We start from the raw sequence: 25493 nt of genomic DNA, 5'->3' as shown, positions 1-25493 counted from the left end.
AAGTGTGTAATAATATTTGGTTGTGACATTTGCTCCTTCCCAGTATGTAGCAATGCTTTATTCTCAAGTGAAGGTTAAGAGACATTAACCAAAATAAGATATTCTTAGCATGAATTATTACCATTCATTAGAAGCCAGAAGTCCTTCTTTGGAGTTTTCATATACAAGAATATTAGCTTAGTTAAACCTTAAAGTTTACAGCAGTTATAATAATATAGGGCCTTCTAACTTGAAAAAACTAAATAATTGTATTTCCCACAAAATATGCTTGCTTGAAGTAAAGAGCTGCAAGTTTCTTTGCTGGAGGTTGTATCTTTTTTATGCATTACCGTTATTGCTCTTAAACAACATAGTCCTATCCAATGAATCATGAAATCTTATGAATAATAAATCTTAAAAACAAACTGAAATACATTACAATGTTTTAATACAAATTTCTTTATTGTGAGCGAATTTGGAACCAGCATTTGAATGCCAATATATACATTCATAGACTGTAAAAATACTTGACTTCTCACCAATTATCAGTTATAGTATATACACCTGTATATTATATCAAATTGATTGAATAAGCATGTAAAGAGCTAAAAACTGATTTATCTGTGACAGGCACTGCACATTATCTTTTTAAAGCATTTACATTATTATTGGACTCTTACTCTTCTCATCAAAACCCCTTGATATTAATGAGATCAATTCTTAGGATTCTTTTTCACAAAATGGTATGTGTTTTTAGAAAAAACATAGCTGAGACCAGATATTACAGTCGTGGCAGCTGTCAGCCAACTGAAAAGGAAATAAAAATATTTTGAAAGACTATCCAAATAAGATTACAGAATGATACATTCGAACTTGTAACTATATACAACACTGACATGGTACCTGATAAGCATGCAACTTCAAATGTATGCACGTCAATAACATAACTGCAACGCTCAGTAATTCTCTCAAGTTAGTCACAATATTATGGTTACTTGCTGTGCTGAAGTAACCATGCAGAAAATTATGCGTAATTATATAAAAAGGATGAATGATTAGATTAAAGAAGCAAAATACGTTAAAACGAAACTCAACAACTACAAACTCAGAAAGGTTATCACTTAGAAAAAAAATAGAAAGCATAAGCTCCAGCCAACTTAATGAGAACATCAAAAGAAGTAAGCAAAATATCGGAATCATATTATCTTCATGATATATCTGCAAATTAATGCATATGTTCTTATCAAAAGATTATGTTTAGCAGAATACCATAATATCAATAGTTCCTTTACAAATACATTGATATTTAAGTCAGTAACCAAGTTAAATATAGCAGAGAGCATCAATGATATATGATATCTATGTATCAAATCTCACCTCAAGAGTTTTTAAAATTCTCTCTGCCTTTCTAATATGAAATAACATTTCTTATTCACTTCTTTGAGGAAGGCAACGGGAAACCACCTCAATTATCATTCCCTAGAAAAATATGATGGACAATAGAGATATTTTGAGTCCTGGCAACCACGGGGCTCGGCCCAATCGGCCGTGTGTCGTGCCCGGCAGCGGGGGAGGCAAGGCTTCCGCGGTCGTCATCCCACGAAACCCTTGCAAGGGAAAACCAGCAGCAGCAGGACAGAATACGCAGGAGAAGAAGACGAAATTAGTTAGAATAGGAACGTGGAATGTTAGGACAATGATGAGGACAGGGAAATTGGAGAATGTTAAGCGAGAGATGGAAAGGGGAAATATAGATATTTTAGGTCTATGCGAGGTGAGATGGAAAGATAGCGGGGATTACTGGAGTGATAAGTATAAAATAATATACAGCGGTGGGGACGAGAGCCAACAAGGGGTTGCCATGGTATTAAATGAAGAGGTAGGAAGAAGCGCAGTCAACATAGAGCAGGTAACGGATAGAATACTACTAGTGGAGATAAAAGCAGAACCGACGAACTTAGTTATTATTCAGGTATACATGCCACCGAGCAACCATAAGGAAGAAGAGGTCGATAGGATATACGATCAGTTAGAGGACATGATCGCGTGTGTTCCTGCAGGGAAACATTTGATAGTGATGGGGGATTGGAATGCGACGGTAGGCGAAGGAAGAGATGGTGATGAGGTGGGCGACTACGGTTTAGGCACGAGGAATGACCGCGGGGAGAAAGCAGTTGAGTTCTGCAGGAGACAGGGGTTAGTCATCACCAACACTTGGTTTAGACACCACAAAAGATGCAGGTATACATGGAAAATGCCAGGTGACTCAGGAAGATATCAGCTAGATTATATCCTGGTTAGACACAGGTTTAGGAACAGTGTGATAAATTCCCACAGCTTCCCGGGGGCGGATGCGGACTCTGACCACAATTTAGTTGTTATGAAATGTAGTGTACGTTTCAAAAAGATAAGGCAGGGGCGGCGAGTTAGAAAATGGAATGTAGAAGCATTAAATGGGTTGAAAAGGAAGGAATACAAACAGGCGGTAGAGAAAATCATGGAGGATGGTAAAGGGCTTATAACTATCGAAGAAAAATGGGAAATGATCAAAAAAGGGTTGTCTAAAGCCGCAAAAGACACTATTGGAACCGTTAACGCTAAAAGGACTAGGAAACCATGGATCACGGATGAGATGATTACAAAGATGGATGAGCGGCAAAAATGGAAGAATATAAATACAGAATTAGGCAAAATGAAGTACAAAGAATTGAACAATAAATTGAGGCGGGCAACAAATAAGGTAAAAGACGCATGGTGGAAGACGCAGTGCGAGGATATGGAAAGTCTGCAGAGGAAGGGTGAAATCGGTGCGCTGTACAGCAAAGTTAAATCGTTATCGGGAAGTAAGAAAGGAAGAGCTATGCTAACAGTTAGAGATAAGGCGGGTAAGGTAATAGTTGACACAGGAAAGATCCAAGAGAGATGGAAGGAGTATATAGAAGAACTGTATAGTAAAGAACTCAGACCAACAAAGTTAGACATTGAAAAAGAAAATGACGTAGAGGAAGACAGCTTAGGGGTAGATAACATTCCCGTGGAACTTTTAAAATGCTTAGGAAAATGTGGGAGGAAGAGGCTATATGGGCTGATCCGTAGCATTTATGAGGAGGGAATCTGGCCGGAAGACTTTGTGAGAGCAGTTTTAGTTCCGATTCCGAAAAAGGTAAAGGCCACGTCATGTGAGGACTATAGGACAATTAGTTTGATATCCCACGCAGCTAAAGTTGTCCTCAGGATCATAAACAAAGGGATAGAGAGTAGGGCAAATGATTACTTAGGGGATGATCAGTTTGGGTTTAGGAAGGGGAGAGGTACGCGTGATGCCATTGCAGTAATGAGATTATTAATCGAGAGGAATATAGAACACAACCAGGAGGTATTTGCCTGTTTCGTAGATTTCGAAAAAGCATTTGATAGAGTGAATTGGGAAAAACTAATGAGTATATTGCAGAAAATAGGAATAGATTGGAGGGAAAGGAGGCTAATCCGCAACCTGTACATGTCTCAGACTGCTCAGGTGCGGGTGGGAAACGGGGAGTCAGGATGGGCAGTGTTAGGAAGGGGTGTAAGGCAGGGTTGCCCATTATCACCGTTGCTGTTCAACCTGTATGCAGAGGAAATGATCAAAGAGGCATGGGAAGAACTGGAGGTAGGAATGAAAGTGGGCGGGGGATTCGTAAAATCAGTTAGGTTTGCTGATGACCAAGCTTTAGTTTGTCAGTCAGCCAAGGGGCTGCAAGCATTGCTGAGTGAATTGGAAATTCAGTGCGACAGGTATGGGATGAGAATCAATAATAATAAAACAAAGGTTATGCGATTTTCTAGAAAGAAAAAGGCCAAGCTTAACATTAAAATAGGAGGGCAAAAACTAGAGCAGGTAGAACAGTTTACGTATCTCGGTAGTGTTTTGGACCAACATGGTCAAAGTAGTAGGGACGTAAGGAGAAGAATTGCGCTAGGCAAAGAGGCTTTCACAAGGAGGAGGGAGTTGATGACGGGGACTTTGAGTAAGGATGTTAAGAAAAGACTCTAATGTTAATTCTTTTAGTTTTTCTCAATACATGTAATCGACGTGTATTCCCATGAAAAAGTATGGCATATCGATTGATTCTTTGTAACTCGTCTTTGTGAATCTTGTAAGTTGGCATTAGCATAATATTTTGAATGTGTAATGAATTTTAAGTTTAGGGGGAAGGTGAAATATGAAATTATTATGACCATTAAGTCTAACCAATTATGATATGGAGCGTAGCTATGTACGGCGCGGAAACGTGGTCATTGAAGCAGGAGAATAGACGTAGACTGGAGGCTTTTGAAATGTGGGTGTGGAGAAGAATGGAGAAGGTGAAATGGACAGAGAAGAAAACAAATGAGGAAGTACTTGGTATGGTGGGCAAAGAGAGGGGTTTGTTGGGAGCAATCCTATGGAGGCAGGAAAAGTGGATGAAGGGGGTGTTGACCGGCAGTGGGATGTTGAAGACTGTGATAGAGGGTAGAATGTTGGGCAAAAGAGGAAAGGGAAGGAACAGGATAGGGATGTTGGACGGGATGAAGGGAGGAAGAAAGTACTCAGAGATGAAGAGGGACCTGATATAGAGTAGGATGATGGATTTTGTGTTTTGTTAGGAGTAATAAAATATTTGTTTGGTAGTTGTGTCCATCGAAAAACCTACCTTAACCGGTAGATTACCTTAAAAAAAAAAATTCACTTCTTTGGGTGACTTTGTAGTCAAGGGGGTAGAGAGCTGGACTATAACTGGAAGGCTCAGGTTCAATTCCCAGCGATGCCTCTGGGCACTCTTTGCGACTGCTGTGTGAATTTTTAGATACCAGAGCTACCTTGGAAACCACAGGAGGCGCAAGGAAATGAACTGGCCTTCCTTATACCACTGATTGGTGAATTTCACATGCCATTGGGCTTATTATAAAGTGAGCTTCACCCTCACCTATCAAACCATTTTTCGAGCTGATTGGTGGTGGGATACATAGGGAAGGTTGACGGCATACATCAAAATACAGTTTTCAGCCCAAGATATCAACTGAAATCCCTAACTTAGGAAGTCACGTTACTGGGTATTTAAAATGGACAGAAAAAATGAATTCATGATTTTACTGCCTAAATACAGAATATTAAGAAAGCTTTTTTTACTTTGAACCCAAATATGTATTTGAAGTTCAATTTTTTGGTCCTTGAATTTCAAAAGAACAAATGTTTTACCACATATGGGCTTTTACTCATATTGCCCGACCATTAATTACAAAATCTTCTTTTCCTACGTACTTCAGATGCTACTAAAAATAGCCTAAATTTTCCATAACTTGTGAAAGAATCTAGGTTTGAGGATCCAATCTTCCAGTGAAGTACTTACCACAGCCCTTGCAGGAGTGGGTGGTCAATGTAGCCAAAGACTGGGGCAGCTAATGTAGTTCCCACCAATGTCAACTGGACAGCCGTATTCACCTTGCTTATGAATGTTGGAGCCAATTCAGCAGTTGGGAGGGTCATGTTGAAATATCTGTTGAGTGTTCTCTGTCAGTTTTTAAAAATTGAAATTCATATTATGAATCAATAAATATTTTAAACTCATCACATTAAGAATTCTACAGATTACATATGTTACCAGGCAATCAAGAATAAGTTTCAATTACAACTGGTCACTGCTTCTTGATTCCTGATGGAATCTGATCAACAATTGACTGGAGCCACACCTCATGTAATTACATCAAAGCCAAGAAATACATCCACAATACTTTATCCAGCATTAAACATTGCTTTCATGAATAATTGTGCACGACATATATAACTCATCAAAACTGCTTACATACAAATGAAATTTATGAACACTTATTTTAGTTAAGGAGTTCATCTACAGAATAAAATCAGTTAACTGATACTTAGCATTGGATTTACCAATTCTCCAAAGGATAGACTAGTTATGCCATTATCAACATTAGTTCAACATGGTAGTGGTATTACCTTTTTAAATACATTTGTATAGAGATTAACGAATTAAACAATTAAATTTATGAAATTTACTCTTGTAACACTTCCCATTGCACTACATATCTAATGGACAATATGCATCAAATCACAAAGAATGGACTTAGGTAGCCTCTTTATAAACATTATTAACCCTTCATATGCAATTTCACAGTGTAGTAATACACCAAGTAGAAATTTCTTAGAATATTTACTATCTATGATTGACTCCGAAGTAAATTTATTGGATCAATGTGATCAAGCACACACACGCAACTAAATGAATATCTCTCAAGAGTTATTATATCTGGCATATAAGCTTTTGAGTTACCATAGTGAGAAAAAATTGAAAAGGGGATTACAAATTCATCTGGCAGTTAAATCAGAGACTGAAAAGCTAGGGAAACATGACAGTAAATTGAGGAGTAGAATTTCATGTGTCACATCATATTCTATTATGTAATATGTAAATGGTCTGCTGGTGTGCTCTTTGCTTGCAAAACCAAGGCAGAGAGCCTTCAGAGAGAATTAGCAAGCAATAGCCCATCCTGACCTAAATTCTGAATTCACTGCCTTGCTATGGTAAGATAGATAATAGACTATTTAAATAAAACTGATAAAGAAGTATAATCCAATGCTTCATTTTGTATGGCTCATAAACTTCGACCTATCTGGCACGGGTGATCCTACCAGGAACAATCATCATTGCCTATGCCAGCACAGATTTATGCCAGGGTCAAAGGAATGCTAATCCCTTCCACAACTTCAAGTTTGTAGTTAATGAGAGGGATATACAAGAATAATAGTCTTTAAGAACTGCTCAAAACCAACCTCATTAGGTAGAATACCTTGAATGAATCAAAAGCTAATTTGTAAATTTGAAATAAATAAATACTTAATAAAGTTTAAAAATATATTAAGGTCATTTTAGGTCCCATTTATGTCATATGTGTTGGTTATATGCCTATTTTGTCTTTTGTTGAACATGGTACGTGTATAAATATATTAGCTTAAGCTAAGAGGAAAACATTAACCTGCACGTTACGGAAGTGCCTGGTACTTACCGGCGGAGGCAGTGACAAGTATCTGATGTAAAATCCAGCAGACAGTAATAGCATGTCACGAGCAATGATCAGTGCAGTTAGTGGTACTGCAACAGAAATTATTAAAGTCATAAAAGTATCAAAAGGTGAGAAAATTTAAAGCCTTGTCTCATTGCATGAATGATGTCAAAAAAAAGGAAAGCATACCTGGTATTAGACCAGTATATGTTAACGCTAAAAATAAAGTCCCAACGAGCACTTTGTCAGCCATTGGATCTAGGAAGCTACCCAATTTGGAAGACTGGCTTTTATATTTTCTTGCGATCCAACCATCCAACTGCAATTAAAATTTAAACATGAACAGTAGGCAATGTATATGTTAAAGCATATCCCTGAACACCACTTCACACCAGGTGGGGGACATTGCCTGGTTAACTTACCTCTTTGAAACACATAAGAAGCCATTGTCATAAAATTCAAAATCTTCAGCTTCTTTTACTTTCCCGAATCAACATTAGTCACCTATAAGCAGGAACAGTTTAAACAAGCACTTGGGTGTATTTTATATAATTATATTTGGAAATTGAAGAAAAGACAATTTAAAAAAATGGTCAATTAAGTTTTGAAAACATTAAAATATTTTTGCAAAAGGTTATATTTAGTAAAATTTTATTTATGCAATATAATTTACAGGTACTGCAGCATAAAATTTAGTTCTCTATAAAATTATTGCTAACACGAATTGAAAAAAATTGAAAATCAGAATTACAAATTACATTTTTTACTACTGAACTGCTTTGCAATCCAATTTCATTAGGTAAGAGGCAATAGCAATGATGTTTAATAGCTTATGTTTCAAAATTTCAGTACAAGTATGAAAGCCAAAGATAAATATTTGTTTCAATATGCAATGCATAAACGTTCATGTGACTTAAGAGTACAATTAGCTGTTAAAGTTATTGGAAATTTGCAATAAAATAGATAACAAATGAGTTAAGACTCACTGCATGAAGGTTTTCCTGCGATGCCATAAATCCAATTTCAATAGTGTATGGCCTTCTGAATATCTTGGGCAATTACCAGGACAGAATTCCATCACAGGAGTCTAGTAATAGCTTAGCCTTATTGGTTTTTCTAAATATTTAACATTTTTATTGAATGCTGGTGTATCAAAAATACCATTTTCATGGAGCAAATCAGCCAGCTCATTTGAATCTCCCTTATTTCAAAACTTTCCACCAATGACACTAAGGCACCTCTCTTAACAGTGAATTCAGCAGCAATCTGGAGTTTACAAATTCTTCATCCACAAAATATCACAGGCATCTAATAAACAATGATTTTTTCCAATTTTACTTGCATAGAGTAACAAAGAATTGCAATCAATATTTAAGCGTCCCCAATATTTGGGCTATATATTCTCACCTCGAAATGAAATGACACTCATTATTTAGTAAAAGAATTTTGTGTGACTAAATATGACTTGTTGGATACCATGATGTTTCTTTTTCTCATATACTTTTACTGCTCATTCTATTTTTCCATGTCCATAATACAAATAACCATTTCCACTGAAAAATCATTTTTTATGAAATGAACTAACATATGCCTCAAACACTTTTAAAAAGAATTCATTTTACTGTGTGGAATAAACCAAAGGAAATAAGCATGCAACAAAACCCCTTGTGACAGTGATTCAAGATGGGTCGTCTACTTGCAGGGATCCTCCTGACATAAGCACCAGAAGACAGAGAGGTGTGAATAAAAATGAAGTTTTCTCATTGATTATTAAGTTCCCTTTTCCCCATATTTTTTTAAAAGGAAAGTCATTTTCTTTGAGCATACATTATAGGTATGTTTAAATATATGGTTTAGCAAAATTAATAATAGTATAAAGGTATGCTAATCAGGATATCCAAATACATAGGGAGGGAGGGATTGGCTCTTCTTGAGTACCCATGCCTCGACTTTCATGGTAATTGTCCATTAACACAAGCCCTCATTCTCAAAAAATTTAGAAATTTCATTTGGCTATCACACCATTTAATGATAATCTCAGTTATTTTTGGTATCAACTAATTAATGTAGGTTTTGGATGGGCACAAGCTACAAAACAGTAAAACAATTCCTTTGCCCCTCATTGCAAAACACAACCCGACATCCAGCACTAGAATAACCTCTCTTTAAGTCTGCATACTTCCTTCCACCCTTCATTCCGTCAAAAATTTCCATCGTTATAACTGTCTTCAACATCCCATGGCCACTCAAAATTCTCTGCATGCATGTTTCCTACCTCTCTTGGATATATCCCAACAGCCCTCTCTCCTCCCCCACTATGACTAGCACTTCCTTGTTTATTTTCCTTTCTGTCCATTTCACCTTTCCCATCCATCTCCACCCCTACATTTAGCCACTAAATCTATGTCTATCATCTTGCTTCAATGACCAAATTTCTACTCTATACAAAACCAAGCTCCAAAGCTAAGTTTTACTAGCCTTTTCTTAAAATCCTCATTACAACATCCCTGTCATCAATTCCCTCCTCCTGGTGAAAGTTTCTTTCTCTAATGTTCATTGTACTACTTTGACCATTTTGGTCCAGAAAACTTCCAAGATCATCTCAGACACTTGATTTAAAAAAAATCATTTTTAGATGTTGTGAAGTCCACTAAGTTATTCAAGAAGACTGTTTGGGAAATTCATATCTGACTGGAGCTTTACATAATTTTTCCTCATTACTTCTTTAAAAAGCAATAGAAAGTTAATAGTTTAAGAAATAATGAAGAGATACGACTCTTTTATCTGGTTTTCTTAAGTACTTTTTTAGAAGTTTACAAAATTGTAATATTGATAACTTCATTCTACTAGACTCTTAGACAGTGACTTATGATACTCATCAACAAGAAAGAGTATAAGTACATATAAGAATACTCACTTCAAAGCACAAATATTCACAAAAACTATTTATAATAAAGGAAAAAAGAAACTAGATGAGAAAAATAAATTAACTAAATTAATTTCACAACAAAAAATTTAATTTTTAATTCTGCACAGTAACAAAATCTTAAATTTCACATCTTATACATCCACCTTTTAAAATTTGGGCTGTTTTTCCAGGTGCTACCAACCACAGGCAGTAAGCATAGTTTTTGTTTCTAGTCTTAGGCATTGTACTTATTGAATTATTGAACCAAAATTCTGCCAGCACTGTGCTTTTTTAAACAAAGTTCACATGCTATTTATGTTCCTTACATATAATCCTCACTTGTTTCACATTTATCAGGATCCTCTAATAAAAAATTGGGAATCAAAAACTGACAGGTCAAAGAACTATAGAGTGCCTTTACATATAGTAAATTCATCTGGTTTTCTGACTCTCTGGGTCTTTCAAATTCTATTATGTTTTCTCTGTTAACTATTTTATATTTGGTGGAGAAATATCACATAACACATATACCTTTTTCACAAATTTTGTCCATCTCTTATGGCCTATTTTTCTAATTTTTAACAATACTTATTTTTTTACAATTATTCACTCCTTGAATATTTGTTCCATCCCATGCTAATTTCTTCTACTGAATGGGATACAATTTGGTTTTCTACCAGAAAACTGGTAATTCTCCAAAACTAATGTTGAACCCATGAGTATGGTTTTCCTCAACTGCAGGGATGTGGTGGCCAATCATATTTGCTGTATTCCCTTTCCTGAATTTTTGTCAATGGACATGATGTCTTTTTTTCATTTTGTTCTCCTAAGTGTTTGCAAAATTACTGTATATTTTTTACGTAAATTATCCCTTATTGTTATGCATGCCACTAGTATGAACACAGTTTATTTCTTTATCTAACGGGAATAACCCTTTTTGGTCCCACTTAAAATTTTGGTTTACACCAGGGCCTGCAAGTTAGCCTACGCTACACAAGAACTGATCTTAGAACTAAAAGAACAAAATCCTGATTTATGCATAAAAGATCTCAACTTATTTAAGAAATTTGAGCCTTAACCCCTTTGTATTATATTGTTGAAGAATTCGAATGGTTCCTGACTTTTTCATACATCCTCATTTTCCCAACTGAGTGGTTTTATGACCATCCCTGGTGATGGAAGATATTTGAATGTCATAAAAACATCCCTCATAGTAAACAGTTTAAGCCTGTTTATTTGCTTTTATGGGGAACCAATTAAAAATAAAAGGTTCTTAGTTTTCCTCTCTTCCCCAGAAAAATCAAATACCACACAGGATCTCACATGAGGATGAGCATCCACTTTGGAAGCATCATTGAGAAAAAAAATTTAAGGTGGTGGAAGAGATATTTGATGAGTTATAATCCACTGACTCAATGGTATTTGTTTAGATGTTTTTGGGTTACAATTCTGTTTGACTGCCAAATGATGGGAGGATTAGGTTATGCTGTCAAACAATGGGATATTGAGGGAAGGAACTGCATCAGACACTTTTGATTGCCTTAAGAATGGACTGAGTTTCCAGAGGAAATAAAAGTTTTCGCACATATTTTACAAAGGGCAGTTTATAGACACTTCTATGATGCCTTTATATTAAATCCACCATCAGGTTCCCTAATTATACCTTGGGTTGAAAATTACAAAAAATACAAAATTGGAAATGGTACACAGAAAGCTGTGATACACTTGTGCTCCTAAATTGCTTACACTGGAATTGTCTGCTTATAATTATGGAAATGATGTAATGACATCATTAACTTCCACCTTTTAGGATGAAACCCATTTTTAGGACTACCAAAAGTCACATCATTGCTTTTTCTTATCTTTGGGTGTCCACTAACCTTTAAGTTCATTACCCAAGTTCTGACCCATTATACACCAGAGACTGATGGGAGACTGGTAGTGGAATGATATGAGGATAGCTTCTGACCTCCATCATCATTGTTAGAGGATATGAGAAATACAATAGACATGAACCAAGTGGTTATAAAATACAAGTAGTACAAAATATGGATGCTCAATTTTGTCTTTTCATCTTTTTTTACCGTGTTGTGAAGTGTAGGTTACTCAAATATGGAACACAATAAATGTTTATAAGACTTTTATCACACCCTCGAGCATGAAATAATTTTACAGGAGAGGTGTCTTTTAATTTCATTTGTTAATGGCTGTTTATACTGTGACGCGGTATTTAATTCATAGATAAATTTTCCCCGATACCGCGAGACAAGGGAGGCCGCGACTCTACTTGTTTTGAGGGCGCCAGGCTAGCCGCATGGCTAGCCGCAGAGTCACGCCGCTGGCTGTCACCTGGCCCATCACACTCCTCGTCCCAGGGGAGGGCTCGCTCACCTTTTATGTGCCCCGGGGTGGGCAGCGGCTCTTCAGCTGAAATCACGAGGGACGCTAGGAGGCGCATAAAAATGGACTACGACGAGTAAACTTCACCAGAACTATTTATTATCACAAGAAAAGGTGTGGGCGCTCCCAAGCAAACATGACGCGCGGTGCCGACGCCTGCTGGGCCACGATGTTGGGTGGCCGCTCGGCGGCAGCCGAAGATGGCCGCCTCGCTGTCGACTGCTGGGTCCCGATGTTCCGGTCGGGGCCTGCGGGGGGCCCACACGGCGAGGTCGGTTGCTGGCACGCGCACCCCCGGTGTTCGCAGGCTGTCGGTGACTCGACGATGATAGCACACGACCTTCTCTCTCGGACATCTCACAACGAACTCTCCTTACCACGTGTTGGCCGACACTCTCCGCGCGCGGCGCGCCCCGCTCTTCTTTTTTTCTTACATACATTGTCGGCGCCCACAAATAGCGCCCCGCCGTTCTACGGCTCGCGAGAGGGGCGCGCGTATTCGAACTGGGCAAGTGACGCTGCGCCAAGCACAACGTCACATACCCCCTCCCTAAGCCGGACACTCGTCCGAGTGGACCGCTTACAAACGAGCCTACAACTGAAACCTATGAACACAATATAATAACAACAATTTCACAGATTTCTACCAGTAGTTCACTCAGTTTTGAGATTCTGTCTTCAGCTATTGGATAGAAAATGGATAGCACAACTTTTTCTAATTTTAACCACATTCTCTATGAACATCAAGTAATACATTTGGTATGAACAAACTTTTGGCATGAATCTTTCATACATTCCTAGGGAATTTCTCACAAAATTTCAACAAAAGCATCACTCGCTCAGATAATTCACTCTATAGAAGGCAGTACGTCCTCAGCTCAAACACATCACACCTCGTTTGCAAACTTTCATTCACCACAATTCAAGGGCTATGTGCCATAACAACAATAATGTCCGACAGAGATTTTCACATCATTGAAAAATAAATCGCTCACTTTGACACACAGACAAGATAACATGAGGCAAACACACAATGCTGACCTATTGCATAATACCAAAATTCATAAGGAATTTTTTTGAGAGTGTGCTCCGTGGGCTTGGCGCTCGGAGGACTCACCACTTTGACGAGTGGATCTTGGTGCTATATATCGTTTCAAGTCACCAATATCTACTTTCGCGTTTTGCTTATTGGAACGCGTTTCTACTATATAGACTGTTGGAGACAGTTTTTTTAGTATCGCGATTGGTCCTTCAAATTTAGGGGCTAGCTTGGCTGAAAACCTATCAATCCCACTGGACAGATGGTGGGTCCTACGCATTACTAGGTCTCCTACATTAAATTCGATGTTTCTTCTACCCTTATTATACGCTCGCGCCTGTTTTTCCTGAGCTTTCTCTATGTTCTCGGCTACTAGATCTCGTAATAAGCCTAACCTATCGGCCCTCTTTTTCCACGCTTGTGGATCCAATCTGTTCTCTATGCCTTCCCCCTTCTCAAGCTCGCGCCGCAAACTCTTCACTGGCAGTGGATGCCTTCCGAAGTTCAAGTAGGCTGGCGAGATCTTAGTCGAGGCCTGCTTCGCGGTGTTGACTGCATGCCTTAGTTCGTGTAAATGCTGATCCCAGTCTCTATGGTCTTTTTCTACAAACATCGCGATGGCCGTCTTCAGCGTTCGATTGGATCTTTCCACTGGGTTTGCCTGAGCATGGTATGGAGGCGTTGTTGTATGCGTTATTCCATACTCTGCCAATGCTTCTCTTACGCATTTGTTATCAAACTCTTTTCCATTATCTGTCAAGAGATACTCCGGCGTTCCCCAGCGAAATAGGACAAGCTCCTCAAGTGCTTTAACCACGTTGGCCCCTGTAGCAGCTCTGACCGACTTTAGCTCCACCCATCTTGAAAATAAGTCCTGAAAGACTATTAAGTACTTGTTCTTGGCTTTGCTAAGCGGAAACTCCATGAGATCTGCTGCTACGACGCTCCATGGTCTCTCTACCGTTCTTTTACCCAATAGTCCCTGAGGCGCTTGCTGCGACGTTTTGAACTGTTGACATTCCTGACATTGCCTCACAAAGTTGTGAATGTCGTGATAGGCCCCTCTCCAATAGTAATCTCGTACGACTCGATCGAAGGTCTTTTCCACTCCGAGGTGGCCCGATGAAGGTTCACAATGGGCATCCCTTATGACCCGCTCTCGACATTCTTTTGGAAGCACGAGTTTCCAGCCCTCTTCACAATCAGCGATTGGATCGAGCAGCTCATCGTACTTGTAACGATACAAGTGGCCCGCTTCGACCTTCCAATTTTTATACCTCTCCGGATATTTGGTGACTTCCTCGACTCTGCGTTGGTGGTCCTCATCCTTCACTTCCGTAATTTCAGCGATCTTCTCTTCGCCAGATAGTTGCTCGTACATACGAGATAGTGCATCAGGCAAATCATGGATGTTACCTCGACGATGCACCACCTCGAAGTCCCACTGCTGCAACTCCAGCGCCCATCTCGCGAGCCTACCCGTAGGTTCCTTGAGGTTTCGCAGGTATTGGAGTGCGGAGTGGTCTGTGATCACGAGGAACTTGTAGCCCTCTAAATAAGGCCTTAGTTTTTTTATGGCCCATAGAATAGCTAATAACTCTCTCTCTGTCGTCGTATAGTTTTTCTCAGCTGATGTGAGAACTCGGCTGACATAAACGATTGGATGTTCTCCGTCCTCAATCACTTGAGAAAGAACACCTCCAATTGCTTCACTACTCGCATCAGTTTGTACGATGAAGGGTTTAGAGAAGTCCGGCCTTGCCAAGACCGGGGCTTCCGTAATGGCCCTTTTGTATGTCTCAAACGCTTTCTGCTGTTCCTCTGCCCATTCCCACTCTTGACCTTTGTGCAATAACTTGACCAATGGAAGCTTGATTTCCGAATCGTCCTTTATGAACCGAGCGTACCATCCAATCATACCAAGAAATCGTCTTAGTTGTTTGAGGTTAGATGGTGCTGGATAATTCACGACTGGAGCTATCTTTTCCGGATCTGGTCTAAGTCCCTCTGCGTCTAACAGATATCCAAGATATGCAGCCCTGGTACAACAAAACTCGCTCTTCTCCTTATTGATTACTAGCCCTGCCGTCACACTCGCTAAACTCACTCTAGGCATGGACTCCACGCCAACTCCCCCTCCCTGAACCGGACACAGCCTATCAGGTTTGTCCTCAATGGTTACAGGGTATGTCACACTCTCACTCGACTCATTCCTGCCCGTCCCTTTGTTGGAACACAACCGATCCAGAGTGAACAGTACTTGAGGCAATTTCTCATAATCGCTCTCCTCTTCTGATTTCTGGCCCGCGTGAAGCGACTGGGCAGAATCTACATTCCACGCATGTCTCGGCGGGCTTTGTGGCACCGACGAGATGCTCTGAGGCCTCTCACTCATTCTCTCACTCTCTGCTTGCTTTGGTGGCTGGAGACAGGCTGGCCTGTTCGATCCTACCAAAGACTTGACCCTTTCGCTTTCTTCCGACCTAACGGATTGGCAGAGCGGAGCTGACTCCGTCGACCAATGCGCCTTCTGCCCCATATGCGGTTGATTTGGTGGGCGGAGACGGGCTGACCCGCTCGGCTCGGCGAAATCAACGGCTGGACAGCAAATATCAGCTTTGCAGTGGAGGTCGGCCGTCCGTCTCGACTGCTCAGCTGGAGAGCTTTTCCTGATAGCTCCATTGCATTGGCCAGATCGATAGAGGTTGGCTGTCCACCTCGATCTGTAGATTTCTTCATCCTTGATCTTTGCCAACGCCTCAGATGGGTGGTGGATGTTGGCTGTCCAACTCGACCCAGGAGCAGATGTTTCATCTGGCCCATCTGAGTTTATCTCCCTTCCTTTCCCTATACAATCCTCTACTCCACTATTTACATCTTCCTTGATCGAATTTGGTTCGCAGAATTTGGCTGTCCAACTCGGCTTTTCCAAAATCGAATCACCATTTCCTAACTTAATCGACTTATTCCTATGATTATCTAAATCTAATTCAGCCGGTTTGTGTTCGACGGGTTGGTTTGCGGGGAAGCCGCTTGGGCTAGGCGACTCCCCGCTTGTCCGTTTTCCTGCCGAGTAAACAGATGTTTGCAATTAGGGCAATTAATTGCCAATAAGCCGACCTTGCCGCAAAGTTGGCACTTTTCTCGTGTCCTGCCCTGTCGACTGGGGCAATTGACACCGATATGCCCTCTTGCGCCACAGCTGAAACACTGGACTCTCGGGCACACATTTGCCCTATGTCCCGACTCTCCGCAGGAATAACAAGCTCCGTCAAAGCCCGGTCCCTGGTCTCTCGCCTGTGAAGGCCTAGACAACGTACGTCTCGTTATGGCCCGGTTGTCCCATCGGCCATTGTAACCTGCCCCAGAGGAGCTGGGCGTGACCTCTCTCGGAGAGGACGGCTCGCCATTTTTCCCCATAGTGGGCGGTATTCTCCCTCCTCCATCCGCGATGGACTTTTTCTTGACCTCATTGTGTTGAAGTTCGTTAACAATGCTGGTCTTCTTATTCATTTCCTCCACATTGCTCCCCAGGGCCCCTACTTTCGCTGGTTTTCTTGATCCTTGCTCTTCTCCTTTCCTCACATAAGCGCCAGTCGTGATTAGCGACTCGCTAGCTGGCATAGGATCATGATAACGAGCATTGATTGCCATTCTTCTTTCATACTTCTGACCACAATCCATCAGTTCATCCAACGTCTTAAGGCGTCGATCCTTTATCTCATTTCGATATTCTGGAAGTATATTGCTCAATGCGACCTTGAGCAGTTTCCTCTCTGACAACGGTTTCTTCAAATATTTAGAAAGATGTTGTAAGTTGCCTATAAATTCTACTATCCTTTCCTTCCTCCCTTGGGTTCTATTGGTAATTTCCCTCATCACTTGCTCTTCGTCCCACTCTTCGACGAATCTCTGTTTAAATCGTCGTTCAAAGTCATTCCAGTCTTTGATGTACTCCTCCGTGGCCGCATACCAGTTGTAAGCGGTATCTCGAAGAGTAAACGGCAAAACCTTCAAGATATCGCTATCCGAGGCATTAGTGCTGGCTCTGATGTTTCCCAACTTCTGGAGGTACTCTCTTGCCTTTGAATTGCCGTCTCCTCGAAATTCAAGCTTCCAACTCTGGAACGCCTTTATGCATCTTTGCGAGATCTCAGCTGAGCGTGACGAGCTCGTACGATGTCTCTTGGATTTAGATGCCAATTTTCTCGGAGCACTGGCCCTTCCTAACTCAGAGCTGATGCTCTGTCTATGTCCATCGTCCCCTGATGCATCGTCCGAGTCATCACTGCTGTCAGTAGATAACGACCCGCTCGTTACCTCCGACTCTGAAGAAGATGACGAAGTGGATGTTATTTCCCTCCGATACTTTTTCTTGGAACCCTTTCTCAAGTTCACTTCCTTATCGTTCTTCTCACTGCCCAATTTTTGTAAAATTCGGCTAATTCCATCCGTTAGGTTGTTGATCATCTCGTTCTGCTGTTGCAATTGACTCCGCAACTCCTTTATTTCCTCAGAGTTGCGGTCGCTCTGTACTGGTATCTCTTTCTGATTTAATTTCGCTTCCGAAGGCAGAATGCGCAGTTTTTCCTTTTCTCTGGTCAAATCTGACGCTTCTTTCCTTTCCCCCAGCGGCGGAAAATCATATGAGTCCATCAGCGGCAGTTTGGGCTGAGGGCCTCCCGCTGCGTTTGCTGTAATGGTCCGAATGGGGTTCAGTTCCTCATTAATTTCTCCGTTGCTTGCGGCAACTTTCTCCGTCTCGATGTGCTTCTTTTTATGCCCCTTACTGCATGCTCCTTTCGTTTTCCGCCCTGCCTCTAGGTCTTCGTCCCAGTTTAAGGCGTGTAGAGCTCCTGAGAGGATTACATCGTCAGGCTGCACATCCTCGTCCAATTCTTTTGACCATGGTGTCCCTAACCGTGGTTGTGCCAAAAGAAGCTTAGCCCGCAATAATCGCTCTTTGCGTACTAAGAGTGGCCCTACCAAGGAGTGTCCTTTACTTGACAACTCATTTTCCACCTCTTCTTCACTCATTTGCTTAATTATTTCAAATTCTGCCTTTACCGCTGAATGCCGTAGCAGTGCCCTCATATCTCTGTGATATCTCGCCAAAAATCCAGTGTCACCCTCCATTGTAAATTAGGAAGAAGAAAATTCTTAACCTATTGAATAATTAAAGGATTTGCCCCACCTAACCTAAAATACGCTTACTGCAAAAATTTAATCCTAATCTAAAGATATTTCCCTGTTCTACAGTTATTATAACAAATAGGGTAGAATAAATCAGAATTCTATATTAAAAGCATAACCTAACCTCAAAATTCAAAAATTACAAACTCCACTTCCTCTTTTCAAAGGATCCTCTGCCACTCTGGGGATACGTGGCCACGCACGGAGCTTCCCTCACGCCAATAATAGTAGTTAATCTTAGAAACCGATCGTCCCTCCGCAACTTAACTGGAAACAAGTCGCCTCGGGAATGTTCACAGCTTTCATCCCACCCTCAACGCCAAGCAACCACTCAAAGCAACCGCACAAACCACATTCAAGTACAAAAGATTGAGTAGAAATTATAATCTCTTATTTACTGCTTCCCTCACAAAGAATTTTAAATTTCTTAATTTCATGAAAATGTATAGCAAAAAAAAAGGACTAATATATAAATCAAATAGAAAAATTGTATACCGCTCGCGAAAGAGCTGTACGTAATAACTGGCGCTCGCGCGATGTTACTCACGCATCGTTCCCGCTCACACACACGCTATGCACACCATGCCGGTATCACTCCGCTCGCTCTCCTTCACACCATTGTTGCCTCGTCAAGGCCGACGCGACGCCATTTTACACTCGCGCCTCATGCGCACTCTCGAAATATAATTGTCACTTTTCTCGCACAACAATAGAAAGGCTGCCCCACGTTGGGCGCCATTTGTGACGCGGTATTTAATTCATAGATAAATTTTCCCCGATACCGCGAGACAAGGGAGGCCGCGACTCTACTTGTTTTGAGGGCGCCAGGCTAGCCGCATGGCTAGCCGCAGAGTCACGCCGCTGGCTGTCACCTGGCCCATCACACTCCTCGTCCCAGGGGAGGGCTCGCTCACCTTTTATGTGCCCCGGGGTGGGCAGCGGCTCTTCAGCTGAAATCACGAGGGACGCTAGGAGGCGCATAAAAATGGACTACGACGAGTAAACTTCACCAGAACTATTTATTATCACAAGAAAAGGTGTGGGCGCTCCCAAGCAAACATGACGCGCGGTGCCGACGCCTGCTGGGCCACGATGTTGGGTGGCCGCTCGGCGGCAGCCGAAGATGGCCGCCTCGCTGTCGACTGCTGGGTCCCGATGTTCCGGTCGGGGCCTGCGGGGGGCCCACACGGCGAGGTCGGTTGCTGGCACGCGCACCCCCGGTGTTCGCAGGCTGTCGGTGACTCGACGATGATAGCACACGACCTTCTCTCTCGGACATCTCACAACGAACTCTCCTTACCACGTGTTGGCCGACACTCTCCGCGCGCGGCGCGCCCCGCTCTTCTTTTTTTCTTACATACATTGTCGGCGCCCACAAATAGCGCCCCGCCGTTCTACGGCTCGCGAGAGGGGCGCGCGTATTCGAACTGGGCAAGTGACGCTGCGCCAAGCACAACGTCACATAGTCAACGTCAACGTCATGGCTGTTTATACATAAGAATTTATTGTACTATATTTATTAAGATACATCTCAGTTAATTCTAAGGGAATGCCTTCAGATGTTTTGTATCACATAAGGGAGGAAAAAATAGGAGTGTACATGAATGGCTTGAAAAGGCCATGCAAAAATGAAAACTTCTTAATTTTTCGTGAGAAACCATTTTTATTGTCCACATAGTCTTCTTTTAGGCTTATATATTTCATCCAATGCTGCACCAATTAGCTAAACTTTTCCAAATAATTTGATTGTTCCAAATCTTGCAAATATGGCAATGATAAACTACATTTTTTCAGGCTTGATTTTATGGAACTTATCAATTATAGAAAGAGAAATACAGCTATGCTAATTCCACTAAATGTTTTCATTTTACGACCTGTGTTTCAATACCTAGCATCATCATCATGCAAATTCCAAGAACTGCGGGAGATGTCCAACAGTAACTTTTAACGGAGTCATCCACTAACATGCATTTCAATGAAACTATTTCAGAGTGTAAAAATCTTTCGCTTTGACTGGGATTCGAACCTGGACCTCTCGATGCCCGGCCAAGTACTTTAGCCAATTAAGCTATCGAGGCATCCTCTTTTTACTTTTTTGAGCTTTACTTTCATACATGAATAGGCATATACTTTTTATTGAAACCTGGGTCATAAAATCAAAACATTAAGAGGGATTAGCATAGCTGTATTTTTCTTTCTCTAATAGGCTTGTCTAATGTATCTTCAATAACCTCCTTAACAGTTTCCCTGACTGCAGCGCCGGCGAAACTGTTGTCCAAGAAATATTCACCAATGCAGAGCAAATCCTGGAAGACTTAGATCTTCAATATCTGCACACTGCAGAAACTTCACTAGGAATAACCTCCTTGTTTGAATAAAATCTCCCACCGGGCAATTCTTAATATTGGAAAACAGAAATTTCCTTTCATCGATTTATTGGAAATTTCTTGATTTGCTCAATTCAAATGAATGCTTAACTCAGAGTAATAGACCTATCTGGCTGAAACTAGTTTTGCTCTTCCATGAGATACTACTTACAAAGTATGTAACTTGAATACCGACCAGCATTGCTATCTCTCTAATTTTGCACAGGCTTTTCAAACATTCCCCATTAAGGAAGAGTAGTGTTACAATTGCAGCATCACTTACAAAGTAATGGCATATTTATTTAAAATTAAAAAAATAACAAATATTAATAAAAAAACCATAAACACAGTAATCAACTCGAAGGTATGTTTGGTAGGTGACTGCAGAGTTCACCCAGTACTAAGCCCGACGACGTGTGAAATTCACACATCAGGGTAGTGGGGCCAATTCCTTTCCCTGCACCGGTTATGGTTTCCCAGGAAGACCTGGTACCCAAAAAATCACATAGCTTGGGTGGAGCTGCAGGTGCCTAAAGACTTGCCCAGAAATCGAACCCAGGACCCTCCGGTCAGTAGTTGAACACTCTACAACCTGGACTACCGCGACCCACAAATATTAATAAAATAAGGTAATTTCATACTCCACCATGGGGGAGAACAAATATTCCAAATGTCAATCAATAATGGGTAATCTGAGATGCCAGATGACATTGAATAATATTATTTATCACTTGCGGTAGTCTACAGCTTAAAGTCGGTTTATGAGTCACAAAAATAAAATATTTTGTAGAAGTTACATGCTTATTAGTGCAAATGAAAATTTATGCCATTAAGTACTGGGACAGTCTTTCATTAAAAATAATAAAATTACAGCAAATAACATATCAACTCGCTAAAGTTTTCTAGAATATAAGTGCTCAAGAATTCCAAATGAATTTAGTAGAGCACTTTTCCACTGCTTAGTGAATAGGGGCACTCAAGAAACACCAAAAAGATAATGGGAACTTTAACATTCATCATAATGAATCTGAGGAAAACGCAAAAAATTTTAATTTCATTCAAAAACCTTAAATCATATTCATAATTTGTTCTACAATTTAAAATAATTGCAAATAAATGCAATGCGCTAGACTCTATAAATCAATGATTTCTATGCTCTATTTTGTGATGGTAAATCTACTGATAGTTCCTCCACAAAAGGATGATACAGTATAATTTAAACTTTTAAGTGGAGAAGGGGCATGATTCTAAATCCATATTTAGAGACAATAATGGAGAACAATAGATCTTAATGCACTGAGCAAAAACACTAAATGCATACTTTTGGCTCGCCTAATCTCAATTAAATTCCATCAATCCAGAGAGATAATTTCCTTAAATATCTCTTTGAAGAAGAATGTGACTTTATTTACATGACTATTTTACTTTACACTTTCAGGCTCCACTTAGTGACATTGTTTGATGTCCATATTAAATGAGTTTGTAATTTTCCACAGACTTTAAAGTACGTGGAAAGTTACATAATTATTTCCTCATTTTGGGGTAAAGCACTCTTGATAGGGATGCCAGAAGTTTCAAAACCAGCTTTCTCATAAACTTCCAAACGGTACCAAGCTTGTAACCGGTAAAATGTTAGTTTTATTGCTAGATTTGTGAACATAGCTTAATTTGTCTGTAGCAAAATTTCTCATAATTGACACTAAAATTTATTAGCCTCAGTTAAAACAATAACTCAATGCAATAGGATAATGTAATAAACTTCTCACAAGAAACTCATTACCAAGCCCAGCTTTTAAATCTTATTTCAAGTAACTATACTCTATCTATTACAAGCTATTTTGAAATGTCATAGATTGTTGTAACTGAGAACAAATTTAAAAGAGCTACCATGAAGGATACTACCCACAAGGTGCTCAACGACAATTTTCTACATTTAATGTAACTTTAATTATTCTTGTTTTCCTGGTGTACACATTCATATTATTGTAAAACGAATAAAATTCAAATGAATCCCTAGGTATTGGCATTGTACGTATAGCAATATATCCCCTGGCAAACCCTTGCCAAGTGAGACACCATCAATGTCCCAGTGGGCAGAAAGGCCACCAGATAAGTTCAGAAGTAAAAAACAATTATTTACTTTCAGAGACATATGTTAGCTTTCATTAAAGTTCGATCATTATTTATTCTTCCTCCATGAGAATTTTGTTTCATGGCAATTTAGTTTACCTCAATAAATTCTAAGCTTAGAATTATCAAAGAATATTTTGCTTTGTCATGGATGGTTCCACTAAATTCTTTCAAACTTAAGTAATAGGTACCAACCGTAAAAAGGAAAATGAAGAGCTTAAGTCAATTAAATTAATAGTATGTGGGGCCATTATGCCCAAATACTTGTAGGTATAACTTACCATGTCAGTCACCCCAGCGTAAACAAATATCCCCAATGCTATTCCGTAACTATTTTGGACGATCAAATAGCCCAGACAAGGCGATAAAATGATCCGAGTTGCACACAAAACGTTAGGTATTGTCCAGATGTTTTCCCTCTGGAACATTAAATATATTATAAATTGGCAATCCAGAAGTTCACTCGTAGTCATAATAAAGATGCTGTCAGTTACTTACTTCAATAACTTCTTCCATCTTTTCTTTAACTTTATCTTTTGTGTCACGAATATCTTTTAGCAGTGTTTTACCGGTGACTCTCAATTTATTTTCTGTTTCACGAATTTGCTTGGTTTTTGCAGATATGACTCCTTGGATTATACTCTTATGTTTCATTTCAGTTTGAATTGTTTTTTCATCGTTTGAGCAATATGAGCGATAACAACATAATCCGAGGCCACCGAGCTTCATTTTATTGCACTCACCACTGATGAATCCTGTTCGAGGGTTCTGGCAGAGGCTCATTGTTTGCAGATTACAATGAAGGGCGCTGCTTTCATAAAACCTCTCTACAGATGCATAATATTTGCAATATTGCATTATCCTACACCTTCCACGCATCGTGGAGGTAGTACAGACAACGCCGCACATCGTAACACGATTTGGTGTCACTGGCAATTAAGCAGTCGCAGGCTTTCTGTTCGAGGAATTATTTTCGATGTTAAACGGCAAATTCTCTTCATTGCACATTGGCGAATACGGTTCTGCAGTCCAAATGAAAGAACTTTATCTCTGTGGAGAAATAATGAAGCAGCAGAAATTAAGTCAAGTTTTCATGATAAATATAAAATAAATGGCATATTGATGTAAAAAAACACAAAAAGGTTAACCTCGTTCATGAATGACGGGATACTTAAATGTAACAAGAATTACAACTGATGAAGTTTTTTCGGGGAATGATGTTATTGATACGCCGGCATGTGCATCGCTTGTCTTCTGTTATTAGTTCAAAATAAAATACACGAGCGGCGTAAATGTAATGCATATTGAAAAACAATTTATTTGTGAAATTCGGCTTTAATAGGTATTTTTCAGCTGGTTAGGTGTTCATTATCTGAACATTAGTGCATTTTACACTCGTAAGCCGTTAGCCTTAATTTCCTCCAGGCTTGAAATATTAGACCGGTCGTTTAATTTGTGATATACTATGCAATAAGCTTAGCTTGTATATATACCACGAAAGTGCATTTGGAAGTAATTGTAGGTTTTACGCTGTTTTTTGGTGGCTGGAGCCCCTGTTTAGTCCTATAGCTTGAGTGCCTCAATTTACAAATGGATGATCCGGATTTGGAACATAAAATCCATCAACAGCAATATATGATAGAGCAGCAACGTCAGGAGGAGTTGATGCGATTGCAGCAGGTAGCATTATTTTCTTATTATTCTGTGAAATGTGTTCTTTTTCTTAATTTTTATTTGAGTGCATTCATTTTAATTACCTTGTGGACATGTGCACTTGAGTCTGCGTCCCTATGACATTTATTGTCATTATACAGGGTATGATATTGTTGTCTCGTTTTCACACCTCGAACGGCGTATTAAAACTGAGATTTTCCCTTAATGAAGTGAAAATCTGTATGCTTTCTTTATTATTTCTGGGATATTGTAATTTAAATTCTTTGGATACATCTAATATGAAGTGGTTTGAAAATTTATTGCGCTCATTAACAGATTAATTTTGTGAAATGTGGATAAAATTTGTAGATTTTGAAATGATTATTGGTGCAATCAATTGTATCTCGGCTGCTTAGCAACTGTGCATTTCAACATTTCACGATTGATGGTGAATTTTCTGCGGTGATATGGGGAGAAACCATTGATTACTCGCACTGTGTTTTGAGTCTGACGAGTTGCAATCCCTGCGACGGAAAGAATAGCCACATATAAGCATCGTCAAGACTGGAAAGCAGTTAGTGATTCATATCAATTGCCAATTAAACAAGTGAATACGGGATGTCTACCTATTTAAAGTTGCACAAAGTTGCACTTATTTTCTTGGGATATTTAGAATAATTGTGAATATGAATAGAAAGAAAGTTTTGACATGTTGAAGTTAGTTTTTTTGGAACTGCAACAATTCAAAATTGTTTGTTTTTCATCCGAAGATGCCTCTGTAATC

The 25493-nt window shown here is 39.8% G+C and overlaps 2 protein-coding genes across 3 annotated transcripts in view; one reads left to right on the top strand and one right to left on the bottom strand.

The window, feature by feature from the left end:
* Nucleotides 1–452: 452 nt before the first annotated feature.
* On the bottom strand, nucleotides 453–24310 carry CLS (cardiolipin synthase). 2 transcript variants are annotated; one of them, XM_071597785.1, is made up of 7 exons: nucleotides 24205–24310; nucleotides 23555–24106; nucleotides 23338–23475; nucleotides 7210–7339; nucleotides 7024–7109; nucleotides 5349–5509; nucleotides 453–786 (listed from the first exon to the last, which is right to left on the bottom strand). In XM_071597785.1, exons 2-7 carry the CDS (start codon nucleotides 23963–23965, stop codon nucleotides 693–695), a joined length of 1020 nt encoding a protein of 339 aa, XP_071453886.1. In that variant the 5' UTR covers nucleotides 23966–24106; nucleotides 24205–24310; the 3' UTR covers nucleotides 453–692. The 2 variants fall into 2 exon arrangements, with proteins under 2 accessions (XP_071453886.1, XP_071453887.1); XM_071597786.1 differs by lacking the exons at nucleotides 23338–23475; nucleotides 23555–24106; nucleotides 24205–24310 and adding an exon at nucleotides 7443–7489.
* Nucleotides 24311–24383: 73 nt separating this feature from the next.
* The window catches only part of Sf3b2 (splicing factor 3b subunit 2), a 28359-nt gene continuing 27249 nt past the window's right edge, over nucleotides 24384–25493 (top strand). Inside the window, exon 1 of the mRNA XM_071597782.1 lies at nucleotides 24384–24736. Coding sequence (XP_071453883.1) covers nucleotides 24647–24736 — 90 coding nt within the window. The 5' untranslated portion in view covers nucleotides 24384–24646. The remainder of the gene's footprint in view (nucleotides 24737–25493) is intronic.

Source organism: Hetaerina americana, unplaced genomic scaffold (assembly GCF_022747635.1).
Source record: "Hetaerina americana unplaced genomic scaffold, ioHetAmer1.1.p SCAF_9, whole genome shotgun sequence".
Taxonomy (NCBI): Eukaryota; Metazoa; Arthropoda; class Insecta; order Odonata; family Calopterygidae; genus Hetaerina; species Hetaerina americana.
This window is presented reverse-complemented; position numbering and strand designations above follow the sequence as displayed.